Source organism: Heterostelium album, assembly GCF_000004825.1.
Source record: "Heterostelium album PN500 unplaced genomic scaffold PPL_scaffold6, whole genome shotgun sequence".
NCBI classification, from domain to species: Eukaryota; Evosea; class Eumycetozoa; order Acytosteliales; family Acytosteliaceae; genus Heterostelium; species Heterostelium album.
The window spans coordinates 840,436-860,599 of NW_008805068.1; the positions used below are offsets into that span (position 1 = coordinate 840,436).

A 20,164-nucleotide genomic window follows, 5' to 3' on the forward strand; every position below is an offset into this window, starting at 1 on the left:
AAATATTTTATTTATTCCTCTATTGTTGTCCAACTTGGTGTACTTTGGAACAAAGGTGGAGGTTTTAAAGGGAATATTATTATTATTATTGTTTTTTTTAAAAAAAAAAAAAACTTAACAATAAAATTTATTGTGTGACACAAACTGTGAGAGAACAAGACAAGTATACTTGGACAAAAAAAGAAATAGATAGAATTTATATATTATTATTACTATCAATATCAATAACAATAATAATATTTAAAAAGAAATATTGTGTTTGTAATAATAATTAATCTATCTATTTGTATTACTGTCAAGTCAATATTGTGTGGGATATATTATCAGATAGAGAGAGAGAAAGAAAGGATCTTTAGTTGATAGTACAACTTTTTGTTTTGTTATTCTTTTTTTATAAAAAAAAAAAAAAAATTTTATATTGTACGTTGTTTTGTGAGTGATAACTGACGACAAAAAAAATATATATATATAAAAATATTTTTTAATATATGATAACAAAGATTATTAACAAAATATATTATAAAATAGTTATCTTTATATATTTATCTACTATTATTATAGTTAATACTTTTGTCTACTATCTAATAATTACTATGATAATATGTGTTTTTTTGTATGGAGTTTTTTTTTTTTTAAGCTTTACCAGTAGTTTTCTCACCAAAATTCGTCGCTCAAAAAATCCAAAAAAAAAAAAAAACAAAACAAAAACAATTTTTACAAAATCACCAATACCGAGGATGAGGTCTAATCCTCTCCATCCATTGATGTCCTGACTTTCTTGGGTGTGTGATTACTCTTATTCAGATATCATCATGTTTGAAAAAGATAGAGAAAATATATTTGAACGATTATAATACTCACTAAAATATATAACAAATATCTTTGAAATTTTATGTACATACAAATATTTCATTTTTATTTGTTAAACAAAAAATACCAAAAAATAGAATATAAAAAAAAAAAAAAGGTAATTTTTTGTTTGAATGTGGTTATACTAAAAAAAAGACTAGTCTGCGAGAGAGAGTTGGTTGGTTGGTTTGAAAAATGTGTATTTATATATATAAAATTATAAATCCTTTTTCCAATTTCTAAATAACAATAAAAAAAGAAATGATTATTGTCTGGATAATCATACATTCTTGAAATTGAAAAAAAACACGATATAGTAGTATGATGTTTAGTTTGGAGTGGGGAACCCTTTAAATACCCATCTTTCAAGGGAATCATCGAATCGGAAGTAAACTCTATCTTTCTTTTCATCTTCTTTAGTTGCTCTCAATCTCTTTCTTTGTTCATCTTCAATCTCTTTCTTTGCAACATCGGAAGCGGCCATATCACCATCAATAATATGTTTGGTTACGCCCTTCCAGATGTTCAACGATGACATTGGGTCGTTTGTTCTTGGATACTGTGTTTGATTTGCTTCTAACTTCTCTGTATCAATTAAAACAGTATCTGTTGGATTATAGTGATGTTTACGTGATTTAGAATGTTTCTTTTTGGATTTTTTCTGTAGTAATAACAATAAATAAAAACATTGTTAATATCATTATTATTATTTTGATGTAACTAGTTATTGATGTTTACCATTTTCTCTCCTTCGAGATAATCTATATTTACAACACCACAGAGGTAACCATTTAGATAAGCGTGATGTTCCTCCTCTTGTGCCTCCTCGTTGTAGACATAGATGTCACCCTTTACGAATTCGTTCTTGTCAAAGTGCAAGGTGGCAGAGGTGTTTGATGTTTGACACATGATATCGACAGAGTCTGTCCAATTGATTGATCTTGTACCAAAAATAACATTTTTGACGAGGGCATCTGGAAGACCCTTGTCGATTATATAAGATTCGTTGATAGTCTTGTCACCATCTCTAACTGGAATTGTAATGATAATTGAACCTGCAGTTACTATAGAAACAGAGTTCATGTGAAACTTTGCAGAGAATTGAACATTGCAATCCATGGCAATACCGTCGGTTGTTGAAATGTGGAATGCTGATAAGGGTGGGTGATGAGAGACTTGTTCAGCAATGAATCTTGCTGTAGTGGTTCCCTCACCTTCATAGGCTGGGTATCTAACAAAACATTGGTGATTCTCACCCAACAAAGCATTATATGGCTTCTTTGTGAACTATATAAATTTATATTATTATTGTTGAATAGATAGAGAATTAATAAACCTTTTTTAAAATATATATAAATATTTATCTAAAACTACGTACATTTCCATCTCTAATACACGACAAGAAATATTGAATGACAATTGCCATTCTTCTTGATGGATCTGTTTCATATAAAGCTCTTTAAATATTTAAGTTTAATTAGTAAGATATTCAAAGTACTTAAAACTTTTATAAATTACATACCCAGATAATAAGTGGAAATATTTCAAATATCTTGAGGCAGCAAGTTCAAGAATTGAATAGGGCATTAAAAAAATTGAAGGCATACTAACTCTGTTTCATCCAAAAAAATAAAATATTGGTTAGCAAATCAATAGGTGTGATAATGGTGATGATTTTGTTTGTATAGATGTCGACATACTTTGTTAGTTCTTGACCAATACCCAACTGTGAAATGAAACTCTTTACTGCACCAAAAATTGAAATTTCACGATGTTCCCATTCTCCGTGGATGTCGGCATAAGACTTTAGAGATGGATCGTTTTCGAGATGACTCATTGTATATTTGATTATTTCGAGTGATATAAACTTTTAACTAAAAGTGAAGTTGCTGTTGTTGTTGTTGATCGATAGAGTTGAGTTTGGTTAAAAAAAACAGCTGTATCTTTGTTTATCTGTTAAAAATAACTACTCTTGATATTACAATGCAAAATTGAATTGAACAGGATGTTGGTACTACTTCTTGGTTGGTTATGGAGTGCACTGAAACTCTAGTTTAATTTGAAAAAATAAAATAAATAAGTAATTTGAATTTCGACCAGATGAACTTATAAATAAAAAAACAAAATAAAATAAAAAACAAAAACTAAGAATAAATTTAAAAGAACAAATTATTATAATAATTATAAAAATATTCTACTAACACTTAAAGAATCAATGATAATATTTTAATACTGTTTGTTTGTTTTTTAAAATTTACAACTACTATGATAATGTGTATTTGTTTGCTACCAGGTCAACTATTAAAATTGAATTAATGGTTTTAAAATTGCTTTAATGTTACAATATATATTATTAGATAGAGTGAAGAAAAAACGATGAAATATCTTTTTTTTTCCTTTTTAAATTTTAACAATGATACTAGTTGATATTATTGCTGTTTTGAAAAGGAGAAGCTATTTAAAAAAAACAAAAACAAAAAAAGTAAATTTGATCTCTTAAATCAAACCTATGAATTATTTATATGGTTCAAAGCAATTAAAATGAAATAAATAGATATGAAATTAAAAGAAAAGAATGGAAATGGGAATAGAAATGGTTATGAAAAGCTAGAAATAACAAGATAATTATCTTTGTATTTGCTTATATTAATTAACTGTTACTACAAACAACACAACACAGCACAACACACAACAGCAACAACAATAGCTAAAAAAATAAAATAAAAAGAACTGAAAAACTACTCTTGAAAAAATATTTAATTATTATTATTATTAGTTGTAGTCGAAGTGCAACGATGGTTAGATAAAGATAATTAAGAATTTTGGGAAATGAGATAATGACTGACCAACACACTTTCCTGGGTATAACTGAAATGAAAATCCAACACCACACACTACCAAGCAAGCAACTCTGTGAGCTAACACACAAACACAACCAACCAATAATAACAGAGTGTGTAACTTTTTTAGTTTTTGTTTTTTTTTAATTTTTTTAATTAAATTTATTTTATTTTTCCATAGTGGTGGTGTAGTCATAAAGATGACAACACAATAACAACACACACACACACATTCACACAACAATGAATAAAGTAAAAACTAATTTTATAAAACTCACTCTTTTTTTGTTTTTAATGAAATTGTGTTGTGTATGAGTTTATGATGATGTTAGAGTGAGAGTGGTGCGTGTTGTTGTCACCTAATACAAAATTAAATTGTGATTTCGACAGGGTCACAGAATACATCAAGCTTGACGTGTGGTGTATTAAAAAAAATTGCAAAATTCTTTTGCAAAAAATAAAAAAGATGAGAGCGAATGACTGTGAAGGTGTTGGATCGAGTGTGTGCTTAACTTAAACAATGCATTGTTTCGACAAAAAGACGCATCTTTTATTTCAGGGAATTTCAATGATTCACCTTATTTCATTTTATATTATATATCTAATTATACATTATTTATTATTATTATTCAATTTTTATTAAGCAAATATATTTAATTAATGAATGAATGAATGAATGAAGAATGTAAAGTAAAGTAAAACCTAAACTAATCAATTAAATCTTATTTCGAAGATAAATTTGTGTTTTCATATCCTATTGCTATTGTACAATCTTTTTTCTTTTTTTTTGTTTCACAAAGATTCTGACTATGTTGACTGAAAGAATAAAGAAAAAAAAACAAGAATATGACCAAAAACAATAAACAAGAGTTAAAAAATTAATAATATTACTTTTTATCTATTTAAACTTATATCTATTTTAAATTAATCTTTGCTTTAAAGTGCTATAAATATATATATTTTTGGTTATCTATTTCTTTTATTACAATGTATGTGTATATATTTATAAAACTGTAATTAAAAAAAAAAAAAAGAGAAACTAAAATAAAAACAATTGGTTTAAAAAAGAGAGCTTTTGAAAGGGTGTTATTCTTCTTTTTATTGTAATTTCGAGGCATGTTCACCCCTTTTGAACGATTTTTTTAAAATAAAAAATTGGGAAACTCAAAAAAAAATTCAAAGATTTTAATTTTAATTTCTTTTCATATTAGATATTTGCTTAGATCTATAAAAATCCTATTTTGTAAATTTTAAATAATAAGATTGTAAATATTTGTGTCATATGAATTTTATTCTTTAAATAACCTTTTTATATTCTATTTATTTAAATTTACTAAACATATATGATAATAGATGATTATTTTTAGATCTTTTATTTAAATTTTATTTATTTTCATTTTTTTTAATCAATCTTATTTATTTTTATAAATAATCTTTCTTTTTGTAATAAAAGAATAAATAATTCATAATTATATCTTTTGATTAATACATAAATTTCATACATAAATTTACTGATTTTAAAATATTTAGAATAATTTTGCTAAAGTATATTGTATTTAAATTTATATATATTTAATTTAATTATAATTTATTGAGTTGATTTTGTTTCAGTGTTATCGGATTTTTGTTGTTGTTCGTTGTTTGTTGTTGAAGATTCGATTGGTGTGTTGGTTTCAGTGGTTGATGTGTTGTTTGTTGTTGATTCGATTGTAGATGATGCGGTTGATTTCGCTGGTTCAACTTCACCTGTAAGTTCAGCCCATGTTGTTTGTTCACCATAAGGTCTTGGACCGAGAAGTTCACGAAGATCGTCTCTAAGTAGAACCTCTTTCTCCAATAGTACGTTGGCAACCTTTAGGAGTTCATCTTTCTTCTCCATAAGCAGCTTGTGAGTACGATCGTAAGCATTCATAACGATCTTTCTAATCTCTTCGTCCATCATTCTGGCGGTCGCTTCACTGTATGGTTTCTCAACGGTGATGTCGCTATTCTCCTTCTTGAACGAGATGACACCGACACGCTCATTCATTCCGAAATGAACAACCTTTGACGATGCGATGTTGGTCACCTTTTCGAGATCGTCTTGTGCACCCGTTGAAATTCGGCCAAAGATGATCGACTCGGCGACACGTCCACCCAGAGTCACACAAATACGATCCTCTAGCTGCTCACGAGTGTAGAGATACTGGTCCTTTGGTTGGTATTGTGCGAATCCCAATGTTCCCATTCCTCTTGGCACGATCGACACCTTCAACAGCGGGTCGGTGTGCTCGAGGAACCAACCGACAATGGCGTGTCCGGCTTCGTGGTGTGCAACGATATTTCTCTCATCCTTGGAGAGCACACGGTTCTTTCTTTCGAGACCGACCAACACACGTTCGATGGCCTCCTCAAAGTGCTTGAAATTCGCTTTCAATGCGTTCTTACGTGCGGCAATCAAAGCACCTTCGTTACAGACGTTGGAGATGTCGGCACCACTGAATCCCGGGGTGAGAGTAGCCAACTTTTTGGCGAGATCTTCCATGTCGCCGTCGATTTTGATGTTCTTTAGATGCACCATGAAGATATCTTTACGTCCCTTGATGTCGGGCTCGCCAATGTAGATGGTACGATCGAAACGACCTGGACGCAACAAAGCAGAGTCGAGAACATCCGGTCTGTTGGTACCGGCGAATACAACGACACCTTCGGTCGAACCGAAACCATCCATCTCCACCAACAGCTGATTCAGAGTGTTTTCACGCTCGTCATTGTGGAATCCACCACGCGAACGAGATCTTCCAACGGCGTCAATCTCATCGATAAAGACGATACACGGTGCATTCTCACGTGCCTCCTTGAAGAGATCACGAACACGCGATGGACCAACACCAACAAACATCTCAATAAAGTCGGAACCCGAGATTGTAAAGAAAGGAACGCCCGACTCACCGGCTGTCGCCTTGGCGATGAGCGTCTTACCGGTACCGGGTGGACCGACCAAGATGGCACCCTTTGGGATCTTGGCACCGAGACGTTTGTACTTTTGTGGATTCTTTAGGAACGATACAAACTCCATGATCTCCTCTTTGGCTTCGTCCATACCGGCGACGTCCTTAAAGGTGGTTGTCGACTGACCACGAGTCACCTTCGACTTGCCAAAGATACCGCCAGGACCTTTACCGAGTGTTCCACCCAGGTTTCTCGAGAAATAGGTGATCGCAGCGATAAAGAATACAGTGGGGAGCACCGCTAGTATCTCCTTTACGATTCGGTTCTCCTTGACGTAGCTGGCAAATATTTGGTCGCCCAACTCGACGCCCAGATCCACTTGATCTTGCTCCAACTTTCTCTGGAAATCATCGACGTTTGGCACGTTGATTTTATATACACGCAATCCTTCCGATGTCTTTACATAGATGTAGGCAACGTTCGATTGAATCAAAATCTTGTAGATAGTACCCGATGGCAACAGTACCGATCGGAATGTATGATAATCTATATATCCTTTATCTCCAAGATTGTTGATTGCCAATCCTGCACCAATCAAAATAGCTGATACAATACCTGAAATCTCTATTCATTTATTAAAAAATAAGTAAGAATCATTTATTGTCGTCAAACAAGATCTTAAAATAAACTATAGTTGTTGATTACATACTCAAGACATTAAACAATGAATTACTTGTGAGATCACTACCATCTTTAGCATCATTTCTATCTTTTTCTTTCTTTTTCTCTTCTTTTTCTTTTTCTTTTTCTTTCTCCTTTTCTTTTTCTTTCTCCTTTTCTTTCTCTTTCTCTTTCTCCTTTTCTTTCTCTTTTTCCTTTTCTTTTTCTTTATTTTCTTGTTCCTTGTTATTATCTTTATTTTCGTTTTCCTTTGGTTGATCGTCTAGTTTCTTTTCGGACTCATTTTCATTCTTCTTTTCGTCTTTAGGTAATTCGTTGTTTGATTGCTGTGAACTAAAGTATCTCTTTAGCAATGAATCATTGTTTTGTTGGTGATTATATCTATTATTAAAATTAGATAGTGAAAATGATGATGTAAAACTATTATTAATAACAAATTGTGGTTGTTGTTGTTGTTGTTTACTATATATATTATTGTTGTTGTTATTGTTATTATTATTACTGTGGGTGCTATTGTAACATTTGATTAAAGTGGATAATGTTGATTGTTGTTGATTACAACGATGATTGTTGTTATTTAAATATTTCTGTACATATGATCTATATTTTAATAAAGAAGTCATTGTATCTCTTATCTATCTAATATATATATAATGCAAAATACAACTATCTTTATTGACTGATCAGTTAATTAAAAAAAATAAAATAAAATATGATTATAAAAAATCAATGACAAAAAAAAAATGTATAAAAACGAAGAATCTCAGTTCTAATGATCTTTTATTTTTTTAAAAATGATGTTTGATTTCAATGACACATACTTTACATGGTATGAAATTTTGGTGATGAAAAAAATAGCTATTAAACAGTCACATTCAATATTCAATATTCAATTAATTAATTAAAGTAGTTTAATAATAATAATAATTAAAGTATTTGTTATTTATTCTTTTATCAAAGTTATCATTTTGTGGTAATTATTTTGAATTAATTTTCACAATTGAATGGATAGATGACTAGTCACGGTTTAACAATTGTTACCCCATCTATTGAAGGATCCACAACCTCTATCGAATCTGTTTGAACCACAACCATTATTGAAGTCACCGCAACCATTGTTGAAGTCGTTATCCCAACCACCATTACCAAAGCATGCAATGTTGTTTGAAGATTGTGAACCACCGGTATTGATTCCCACGCTGTGAGAGTTCTCGACTGAAGACAAGATAGTTCCGTTGGAGAGTGATTTCATTGAACCAAAAATCATTTTTTATTTGTTTCTGTAAATTTTATAAGTAATAATTTATTTGTTAATATACTTTATTATTTAAATAATGAATTGAATAATATGCTAATTTTATTGTAAATTTATAGTTATTTATAAAGTTAAATTTAGTTAAATATATCAATCATTTCATTTATCATTCAATTAGTCAATCGTCAGTCTATCTTATTTAGGTATTGTGTTTACATTTTTTTAACAATATGAACTTTTATTAAAAAAAGCAAACAACTTGACTTGTTGTTTCAAAATGATTTAAAATAAATGTAATAATTTCTTCTTATCATCTTTTTTCCATTTTGATAATTTTTCATATTGTTCTTGATTCATTCCAAATACCGCTTCGAATTCCTGTGGTGACAAGTATTTCTCTAGGTTCTGTGGATCTAAACCTTTGCGGTCACCTTTCACAAGTGTTTTGTACTCACGAACGCTTGTGAATGGTTCGTACTTTGGTTTCATTGCTTCTCTTTGTTTCTGTAATTCTAATAGGCGCTTCTTCTTCTCTAGTTCCTGTTGTTCCTTTTGCTGTTGTTCTTGTTGCAGATGTTGTTGTTCCATCTCCAAGGCTTTCTGTGCACGTAGCTGTTGTTTAATCTTATTTTCGATGGCTTTCTCGTTTTGTTTCTGTGATTTCTGTCGCCATTCATTACCCGATGACTCTGAGTATTTAATTGGTTTGAGAATCAGTTCGTTTGGATACATCTTGAGTTCACCCATCAACGGTAGAGAGTGTAGCGACAGACGTGTCAGACGGAACAAATTGCACTTGTCACGAACAAAGTCTATGGCGGATTGAGTGATATTCATGCAGTCACGAAGGAACAGTTTCTCGAGGTACAGTTGGTTGTGGGCAAGTGCATAGATTGACTTGTCAGTGATGAGAGTACATGCGCTAATATCGATATGTCGCAACATGAAGAGATTCTCTGCAAAGTAAAGTACTGCAGTGTCGTTCAAACTTGCACAGCCAACCATCAAGAGTTCTTCCAGCTTTGTCAGATGTTTACCAATCATAAAGAATGCCTTGGTCGATAATCTGAGACATTGGGAGATATCCAGATGCTTCAGACGGTGTAGAGATTTGCATATCGATTGCATAGAGTTGTCCAACAGCCGATAGTTGTCACTGATGTCCAGGTATTCAAGTTGGGTGAGGAATCCTATCGATGAGAATGAGAGGTCTGTCAGCTGCAGACACGACTTGACAGAGAGTGATGTCAGGTTGAGAAGCGATGCAGTTATATTCAGGAAACTTTGGTGACTGATTTGAGATTTCTTGATGGAGAGTGTTTGGAGTGACGGAGTTGAAAGTTCCAGGGTTCCATCGATGTCGGTAATCTTTGTACACGAATCCAATCTTAGATGTATAACTCCTGGGAATTGGTTACTAATGATACTGACAATCTCATTGTTCACCTTTGGATTTTCCGATAGATTGATAGCTGTCAGTTTCGTACAGAGTTGAAGAAGTGTTATCAATGATTCCACAGAGAGTTGTGGACACATCGACAAGTCAATTCTCTCTAGCACTCCAGAGAGTTGAGTGGAAATCGCTTCCACTGCCACATCAGAGAGTGAATGGCAACGTGACAGTTTCATATCTTCGATCTTACTACATCGTTGGACAATATTGATAATTCCAGTGTCTGTTATGAATTTACAGCTCTTGAGTGATATCTTTCTGAGCGACGGCATCTTTTGTGAGATGTTGAGAGCTGCGGCATCAGTAATATTGTAACACGCTTCGAGAATAAGTGATTCCAGTTGTGGGCATTGCGGTAGTTGTATGAACGTCTGGTCGGAAATCTTGGAGCAAGAACTGAGATCCAAGACACGGAGTTGTGAGCAACTAAACGTCACCAGTGCTTCATCGCTGATTCTATTTTCATTGCGAATCGATAGCTCCTGGATATTGTGTGCAAACAAAAGTGCCACCACCTCATTGGTCACCTTACACTTGGAGATATCGATCTTCTTCAACTTTGGAATTTGAGCGAGTTGACGTAGATTCTCGGTGGTTACCATCGGACAGTTCTGGATATCAAGACTATGAATGAGTTGACAAAAGTTTGAAATAATGGTGATTGATTTCGAGCTGATCAGTGTCATTGAGAGGTTGAGTGTCGTCAGTGGTTTACCATGATTGGTGAGAAACTCTGATATACCATCGTCAGTCAACAACGGACAGTTGGAAAGATTCAGATCCTCCATGCTTTGAAATACACCGGCAATCGATGACAATGTTTGATTTCCAATGGAAGTCATCATCAAATTTACCTTTTTCAAACCAACCGACTTTTCCCTAAGTCTATTCATCACAACCGTAGATATAGATGCCACCTTTAAGAAATCACACAACTCTTGTTGTTGATTAGTTATTGCAGAATCAATCTTATCTTTACAATATTGATTGTCAATACTAATCAACAATTCCAACAATTCCTTTAATTCGATAATAAAAGGATTTTCTAAACTTGTATCAATCTATAAAAAATTAATAAAAGTAAATAATTTATAATTCTTATAAAATACTTGATAGTTTAAACTTACTCTTATAATTTCAAATAATGAATCTAAATACATTGAATATGCTTTGTTATCTTGGAAATATTTTCCTCTTACTAGTAGCCTGAATATATAGGTAGCAGGATAGTAGAGTTTTCTATTTCCAACTTTTGATCTCAACCAAATGTCTCTTCCAATCTCTAGGATTTCAGATTTGACAGAGTTTGAAAGTAGTAGTGCCTGTTGGAATTTAGTTGCCGCTTCAATGTAGAAATTGTTTCTTTCTTTCTCTTCTTCGAAATCGTAGAATGGCCGGTAGATGTATGACTTTCCAAGTAGTAGTTTGACCGATGCATCTTTGGGATTGAATCGTTCCAGTCCGAGACATATCAGCGTCACTCCAATGATGTAGGTAGACCAACCTTCGAGACCACGATCAAAGAGATTACGAGCACTGTCCAACACCGAGGCAAAGAGATCCGACTGCTTCTCGGGATGTTCATACTTTAGTGCCATTTCAAATTCATCCGCTGCCATCTTGTAGTATCGCTGACACTTGAATGGAACGGAGTGGAAGTGTTGCGCTATGAGGATGTAGACATGTGCCAGTTCATAGTATGCAGGTGAGTAAGTCGGAGATATCTGTATGGCATCCTTGAACTTTAGAGCAGCTTCCTCCAGTGTCTTGATATATTGATTCTTACCAAAACCACCGGTGACCGAAGTGATAGAGTCGGCCTGGACTACCAATGTTCTGCCAAGCTGACAAATACAATCAAAGTTTTCCGGGTTGGATTTCAGTGACGATTGGAACTTGGAAGTCGCCATCTTTAGTAACCTCAGACGTTCACGTCCCTTTTTGTTTTGTGCTGCCATCGATAGTGCCATTCCCTCTGCATAATCCACGATATTCATATGCTTTACATTCGAGTAGATTTCAATGATATCGGAATCGACAAACTGGAACATATGCGGATCGCGTGAGAACTCATACTGAGCAATAGGAGACAGAGTGATTCCAGTGAGAAGCTGCAGTCGTTCAAACAGATTCTTTGGGTTGATTCTCTCCATCCATGTTTCCTCTTGTGATTCCTCAATCTGTTGATCCGGACTGTCTGGATTACGATAGGAGAATGCCATATAGAATTTACTTGATATAGTTTGTCTGATTCTCGTCCATATATCGGATTTAAAGTCGAGCACCTTATTGAATATAGTGATAACAACCTCTTTGAATGGTTCTTCTGACAATCCATGAACCTCTTTCATCTTTAGTCTCATATCCTCTTTGATAATACACTTAATGGAACGTGCTGCCATCTCGAGTAGCAACAGATCACGCAGTCGATTCGAGATGGAATGCGATCGCAGTCTTCCCATGTGTCGAAGGTTGATACCGAGTCTGTGCATCTCCTCTATGATCATAAGCAGATATCGAGGTGTTTCATTCTTGACAGTGTTGAGTGAACGAGTAAGTTTCTTGACTGGCAACTCTGGGATCGCCATTGAACTGGTTGATTCTATACTCTCCATAAGATTGGTATTATTAATCTCCGCGGTGACTTGTTGCTGTGCGTGTGTTTGGATATTGGTAATTCCTTCGAAACGTTTCTGGATGATTGGGAGGAACTTTGTTGCAAACTGTGTTTTGATTTCATCGAAATTCGATGGTTCCTCGCCAGGCACCACTGGATTTGCACTAAACAATGACGTTCCTTTGTATTCACGATCCAACTTTAGCGACAACTGCGGAATGATTACAGTGAGTAGATGTTGAGTTGCATCTTCCACCTCGGCATTGTGCTCTTGTTTCTCGGCGTCCAGTCGTTGCCAGCCAGTGAAAGCATCGCTACAAAGTGGACGCTCCCACTTGGCAACAAACTCTGGTCGTAACAAATTGTAAAAGATACTACGTTTGTTGACATCGTCACGTTTCACCAATGCTTCCGGTGGGAATGTCCTACTAAAGTCGATAACGTAGTAACGGTTGTCATTACCGAGATGCGCTTCCAAGTCGCCTGGACTAGGCAACACCTTGGAATGTTCTTCGACACTGCCCACCAAATGAGGTTTCAAATTGATTCTCTTTCCGGCTTCCGCCATCTTCTGACTCAAATCCACTATGGAATCATGAACAATCGAACCACTATCGCTCGATCCATATCTTATCGTATCGGAATTGATTGGTAACAATGACAATGCAATTAATCTAAATCCTTTATAATCAATTAAAGCAATCTATTATGAAAGAATAATAATAATTATAGTAATCATTAGTAAGTATTTAAAACAGTCATTCAAATTCCAAATTAAATTTAAACATACCAATGGATAATGAAGACCATTAACTTGAGCCATATAATATGAAATCAATCCTTTAAGTTCGTTCGATGCAGATTTAGAAGCATAGTCATCTCTTGGAACAGGTCCACCGTACATCCAACAATCTTCATTCAACATTGAATCCATAGCAAATTTGAATAGAATTCCCTGACAATAATACTTTAAACCACCTGCAAAACCACCCATATCCACAGGTCTCAAACTCTTTTGTTCAAAAGGTAAACATAATTCATTTATAATAATTGTAGCCTATAATAATAATAATAATAAATAATTAATCAAAATGATTCCTAGCCTATCTATCTTTCTATCTATGTACATACATATATTTTTGCAGCATATACAAAATCTCTTGCCAAGTGTGATAGTTTTCTAAATTTTAATTCGGTATCTTCCATTGCCAACAGTGTTTGAAATTCATCATTCCAATTCATTTGTTTAGTTACTAATAATAATAATAAGAGATTGAATGATATGTTAATACTGATTGATAATCAATCTAATTCATTTCTATTTATTCTCTTTTTAAATGCTTACCAACAGAAGTATATCTATGTAGTTGTGATTGAATGTGAATGGAACCAGCACTGGAAGCACCATTACCGCTGTGAATTGAGTTGTTACTACCAACAGGTATAGGTTTAAAAGGTGATGCACTATGTAGATTCCTGTTGGTAGCATTCGAATCCTCCTGCACATAATTATCTATTAAATCAGAGCCATCGATCGATACATCGGTATCACTTAATGCATATGATGATATATAATTATCTTTATTCTTTTCGTTATTAAAATGATTATTATTATTATTACTATTGTTATTTACATAAGATATATTATTGCTATTATTATTTACATATGATATATTATTATTATTATTACTATTTACATTATTACTATTACTCTTTCCATTAATATTTGTATTTATATTTGTATTTGTATAACAACCAAAATCTATAGGTTTCTTAAATAAAGACTTTTTATTCTTCTTTATTTGTTTTTTATTCTTTAATATTATTTGATTATTCTCATCTAAATCTTTATTTGAATCATCGGATGAATCATTTATCAATTCATAATCATCATCATCATCGTCTGATTCTTCTGATGTTTCATAATCTTCCACTTCATCCTCATCTCCAACTTCAACTTCATCATCATCATATTCTTGTTCATCTTCTTTCTCTTCTTTATGATTATTTATTGATATTTTATTAATAACACTTGTAATATTGTTTATATTATTTATATTATTACTATTATTAATGATGGTTGTAGGTGTTGGTTTTTGTTCACCGTTTAGCTTATTTTTCAAACGATTTGCATTGTATTGTTGTTGTGAAATTTCATTGTAATCGTTAAAGTATGAATAGATATCAAAGTCATAGACCTTTGATTTATTAAATGAATACATATCATTAATCTAAAAAATATATTAATATAATAATCGATGGTATAAAATTAATTAAAATAAAAATCAATGAAAAAAAAATAAGATTTATTTGTTTTTTTTTTTTTTTTTTTTTTTTTTTGCACACACTTTGGATCGATGTCAAATCAAATCAAACCCATTAATGGGTTAACAATGGGTTTTCAAAGTAAATAATTTATTACTGTATTTTATTTGTATCTTTGTTTGTTTTGTACAAAATATATATTCTATTTTAAACTAAAACATCAGTATCTTTGTTTTGTGAACAAAAAAATAGTTGTTTTTCAAGTATTCTTTATTCTTCCTAAATTTGAAATTTAGATGAAATTCAAAAAGATATTTCTCTGCTAAATAATCTGCAAGTCGAACAATTCCCCCATTATTATTATTAATTTTAGTAGTCAGACAAAAATAAAGATTCCTCACATTTTTTGCTTCTTTCTGATTTTTGTTGATATCATTATTATTTACATTTTTTAATTGGTTTTTTAAAAAAAACAATTTGGTGTCTGTTATTATAAAAATAAAAATAATAACTAGAGAGAATCAAATCTAAATTTGTTCAGGAAGAAGTGTCACTTCAAATTAATTTAAAATTATTCTGATGTTTTATCGATTCCTTTTGAAATCATAATGATTATACTAAATAAATGTAATTTCAAAAATCTGATCACCCAATTAAGTTATATACCAATTCACAAAGCATTTGCTAATAGTTTAATTAAATCAAAAAGCTTCGAGAAGCTGATTCGATGAAGACTTGTTTGATTGAGTAATACCAAAAAATGTTCTTGTCTATTTTAGACCCCACTTTGAAATTTACCACCTTTTTTTTTTTTATTCAACCACCAAAATATTTTTTTTGGAACTACATAATCCATTTAATATAAATAGCTCTAGTTTTGGAAAATAATAAATACAAAACAATTTAAATATTAACCAAAATAAAATTAAATTTTTATATTAATCATGGAATCTACACCAAGCATTGAACTCTATGGAACTGGATCACCAAATGTCCACAAGATTACTCTTGCTCTTGAAGAAATGAATATTCCATTTATATTTCATAAAGTCAACATCAGAGCTGGAGAACAATATACTGAAACTTTCAAAAAGCTCAATCCAAACAGTAAATTACCAGCCTTAGTTGATCACTCAGTAGGTGTTTCCATCTTTGAATCAGGTAACATTTTGCAATACTTGGCAACTCGTTATGGAAATGGAAAATACCTTCCAAATCAAAATACAGATCTCAAAGGTCATACTGAAGTTATGAATTGGGTATTTTGGCAAATGGCAGGATTGGGACCTAATTTCGGTCAATTCTATCACTTCTCTCATTAGTAAGTATAAATGTTTTTTTTGTAATTTAAAAAATTATTTGTAAAAATTAATTGTTTAATATTTTAGCGCTGGAGAAAAGCATGAGTATGCTATTCAAAGATTCCTTAACGAAACAACTAGACTCTTCTTGGTTTTAGAAAAACAATTGGCTAGTAACAAGTTTGTTGTTGGTGATACTTATACTATTGCTGATATGGTATGAATATTAAAAATATTATTTTCTTCTTTTTATTCATTTATTAATTTAAAAATAGGCAATTTATCCATGGGCAAAATACATTAAATTAATTCCTGAATTGAAGCATGAGGAATTCCCCAATGTTTATTCTTATATTGATAGAGTTCGTCAAATTCCATCAGTTGACAAGGTTATATCAGCTGTGGAAGAAGATCAAAAGCAGAACCCACCAAAGCCACCTACTGAGGAAGAAAAGAAATGGATGTTCAACGTAGATGGAAGATCCACTAAAGCATAGAGTTCGAATCAAATTACTATAACAACCTTTACTTTAAAGGATTCAAAATCAATCATGTTTGAAACAAATAAAAAAATGTTTTTTTTTTCGAAAATTACAAATTTACAAAAGGAAAAATTCTATTTTAATTTTTCTTATCCTTAAACTTACCCAATGTGCTTTGAGCATTTAACTATATCTTTCAATTTTTTGATAATATGTATATGTCCATACATTCTAGCAATTAAATATATAGATTTTAACTTTTCTTCATGAAATAGATTCTTTTCGATTGCATAGAGGATTGTTTTATATTGATTATTAGTTGTTAGGTTGGTGATATTGTTTATCTTTTCTGTTGGAAAGCCTCTATGATATACGGTGGCCAAGAGATGTTCCATGATTTGATAAAAGACCACGATCTGAGAGTCACCGAAATTCAAGAATCCATTGACAATGGCCTGGTAATCGATTGACATTGGTTTCAACTTTATGATCGATGATAACCAATGAGCACTACGCTTTATAACAACAAACATTTCAAAGTGTTTTATAAAATCTTTGTTTCTATTGTAAAGATACTCAGCTACGTCTAATCTACCATATCGAACTAATCTACTGAATGAAAGTGCCCAATGTCCAATGGTATGATTAATGTCAGGTTGTGTTGAAAATAATAAAATGAATATTTCGAGAGGGAGTTCCAAAATCGTGCATTGGTTGACCAGTTGAAGTAGTTGATCTATTGGCAACACTCTATTCCTTATTAGGATAGTTATTACCTCTTTAATAAAGGTAATACTGTTTGGATGAATATAATCGAGTCGAAAGTTATATCTGTAGTCATATTTTAAACTGGTTTCTATCATTAGTTTATCCAATGCCAATGAGATCGCAATATTTGATTCTACGATAAGTCTAAAGATTTCCAAGTGTATATTATGTCCATCGATAATTTGAAGTTGAGATTCTGAAGGTTTGCTCTTCATATTATATTCGTGTGATGGCATGAATGGAGTTTCAGGATTAACAAACTGAAGGTATCTTTGTGCTGCATACAGATTACCTGCTCTATAACAATAGACCAACAGTTCATTATAATTAATATTTCCAATAACATTCGGAAATTGATCTAATTTTTCAATGTAATCCAATAATTTAATATTCATTGATGAAATTACTGATTGAAATAATTCCATTCTGCTCATTTTAAGTCCTTTAGAGATAAGCTTCTCTATTAAAACTTGGCTAATGATATCACGATGGATGTTTGAAAAAAAATAAATTGTTGTTGTAAGATTTGAAAAGTCGTTATTGTCCAAAATGAAATGTACAATTCCAAGTGATGTGCCTTGAGAAAGTGAAAATCTAAGATTGTTATCGATTTCACCGTGAGTAATATTGTTTTGAACAAGGTAGATGTATGAATCCAATCGGTCGAGTTGTATTGCCTTTAGGTAAACCAGTCGATTCTTAAATATCTCGGGATTAACAAGTAGCAATCTCTCGATAACCACACTACCATGAGCAGCTGCCTCAGAAAAACGTGTTTGTGTGAACAATTCTGGTCTATCTCTTAACATGCCGAGAAGAGGTTCCAAGATGACTAGATCTCCAATCGCCAAGGCAGAAGTCAAGTGGTAACTCCATCCATGTTCAACACTCACTCTGTATATTGAATCGTTTTTCAAATCGCCAAACCAACGAATATAATTATCCAAACGGTTGACATTTCTATTGTTATTATTATTATTATCGTTATTATTGTTATCTTTGCTATTATTTATAAATTTACAAATATCATTATAATAGTGTTCGAATATGAATTGAAGGTATTGACTGTTGTAATGTTTCTTTACTATTTCTATACGATCAAGTCTCTTTGATACAAGTAATCCTTCGAGTAATTCATAGACGATGGATTGGGGAATTGGTTTATCCAAGAGACTAATGAATAGGTCAAACAGAGTATTGCTCGATTCAATTGCAAATCGTTTCACGGCATTCGGTGTGATCACTCCCCAATCCAAGATACTAATCGAAGACTGACATCTTCCTGAAAATTGTCGATTGTACTCTTCTTTGTATTTGTTGAAAAGGAACTTTAATACTCTGTAGTTACCGAGATTCAAAGCGAACAAGAACATCTTGTTGAGACTACCTTCGGTGACACCATCGAGCATAGGTTGTTCAACGCACGGAAAGTAATCCAAGAATAGATCGGATCTACCATATCTTAGCATCTCTAGCAATGAACATCTCTTCTCAAACTCTCCTCCTATTACAACGTCTAACGATAACTGATTATGTATTAAAGATATATTGTCAAATATGATATTTTTTAAATAAGATGAACTAAGTAATCGACTTAATAAATATTTTCTATAATCTTTATTCATTTTTAAGTTATAAAAAAAATGAATAATACAAGTGAACTTAAATGAATCAGTTAACTGATGGGATGCTAAAAATTAAATTAAATTGAACTTTTTTTTTTTTATAAAAAATGGTGTATCTCTTTTTTTTAAACACACACACATTCAATATAAAATTGATATTTATCTTTTATATGCACTCTTTGTAATTTCATTTTTAGGTGGAGTTATTATAGCAAATAAATATTTATATAAAAAGAATAAAATAGTAGTAATACAAAACTGAGACACAAAGAATTAAACATCAAAAAGAATAACATCTTCATTATTTCTTCAACAATTTACAAAAACCTATTTCGTTGTTCGTCAAATGTTAATAATAAATCCTATTTCGTTAAACATTTTTTTTATTTTTTTATTGTTATTACAATAAGTAGTCATTGTTATCACTAGAGTCAAGCAAATTTCAATCGATTAATTTTGACTTTGAATACAAAAATATTTCAAGACTCGGCATTCAAACTTTAAATAATATGCTCCACACTAAAACACAACAACGGAAAGTGTGAGAGGTTTTTGAGATTAACTATCACATCCATGGGAGGAAGATCAACTGGTTTTGGATGCAGAATCTTTTATAAGAGATGCTCATACCATTATAGATATGTCAATAGATAAGACTAATTATATCACAGCAGTTTTTTCTTTATTTTATCCTTTTTCCATCATATTAATTTAATATCGCCAGTAAAATACTTTTTTTTTTTTTTTTTTGAAACCTAAATTTTGTTGAATCGTAGTAAAAAAAGTATATCATATCACTTTTTGTTATTTGCTGTATCATTTTTATCATTCTATCCTGTTATTTCATTTATATATTTTTTTTTAAATTAATTTAGATACTATATCTAGTCACAGATCCAGATAGATCCACCAACCGCAACAACAACCTATAAATAAACCTGCACGTCTGCAATACATTCATTATTCTTATCACTCACATTCACAGTACTATATACATTAGTCTTAAACTTTATATATAAAAGATCAAATTACAGAATATCATAAAATAAATAAAGATGTTAATATTGGAGAATTTGTAACAAAACTATATGAAAATT

General features: G+C 31.7%; 6 protein-coding genes across 6 annotated transcripts; 1 reads left to right on the plus strand and 5 right to left on the minus strand.

The window, feature by feature from the left end:
• Positions 1 to 1,177: 1,177 nt before the first annotated feature.
• On the minus strand, positions 1,178 to 2,686 carry osbG (OSBP family protein; the record flags this gene model as incomplete). The annotated part of the gene is made up of 5 exons (XM_020577764.1): positions 1,178 to 1,510; positions 1,588 to 2,136; positions 2,228 to 2,306; positions 2,372 to 2,461; positions 2,550 to 2,686. The coding sequence occupies 5 exons, from the start codon at positions 2,684 to 2,686 to the stop codon at positions 1,178 to 1,180; spliced, it is 1,188 nt and encodes a 395-aa protein (XP_020432212.1).
• A 2,591-nt stretch (positions 2,687 to 5,277) lies between these two features.
• On the minus strand, positions 5,278 to 7,924 carry rcaA (ATP-dependent metallopeptidase FtsH/Yme1/Tma family protein; the record flags this gene model as incomplete). The annotated part of the gene is made up of 2 exons (XM_020577765.1): positions 5,278 to 7,244; positions 7,330 to 7,924. 2 exons carry the CDS (start codon positions 7,922 to 7,924, stop codon positions 5,278 to 5,280), a joined length of 2,562 nt encoding a protein of 853 aa, XP_020432213.1.
• A 404-nt stretch (positions 7,925 to 8,328) lies between these two features.
• On the minus strand, positions 8,329 to 8,568 carry PPL_06916 (hssA/2C/7E family protein; the record flags this gene model as incomplete). Its single annotated transcript, XM_020577766.1, has 1 exon — positions 8,329 to 8,568. One exon carries the CDS (start codon positions 8,566 to 8,568, stop codon positions 8,329 to 8,331), a length of 240 nt encoding a protein of 79 aa, XP_020432214.1.
• Positions 8,569 to 8,838: 270 nt separating this feature from the next.
• Positions 8,839 to 15,747, minus strand: PPL_06917 (leucine-rich repeat-containing protein; the record flags this gene model as incomplete). The annotated part of the gene is made up of 6 exons (XM_020577767.1): positions 8,839 to 11,070; positions 11,137 to 13,329; positions 13,417 to 13,683; positions 13,758 to 13,879; positions 13,972 to 14,857; positions 15,739 to 15,747. 6 exons carry the CDS (start codon positions 15,745 to 15,747, stop codon positions 8,839 to 8,841), a joined length of 5,709 nt encoding a protein of 1,902 aa, XP_020432215.1.
• An 88-nt stretch (positions 15,748 to 15,835) lies between these two features.
• PPL_06918 (uncharacterized protein) lies at positions 15,836 to 16,689 on the plus strand (the record flags this gene model as incomplete). Its single annotated transcript, XM_020577768.1, has 3 exons — positions 15,836 to 16,212; positions 16,280 to 16,409; positions 16,468 to 16,689. 3 exons carry the CDS (start codon positions 15,836 to 15,838, stop codon positions 16,687 to 16,689), a joined length of 729 nt encoding a protein of 242 aa, XP_020432216.1.
• Positions 16,690 to 16,835: 146 nt separating this feature from the next.
• PPL_06919 (uncharacterized protein) lies at positions 16,836 to 19,067 on the minus strand (the record flags this gene model as incomplete). Its single annotated transcript, XM_020577769.1, has 1 exon — positions 16,836 to 19,067. One exon carries the CDS (start codon positions 19,065 to 19,067, stop codon positions 16,836 to 16,838), a length of 2,232 nt encoding a protein of 743 aa, XP_020432217.1.
• Between the last annotated feature and the right edge of the window lie 1,097 nt (positions 19,068 to 20,164).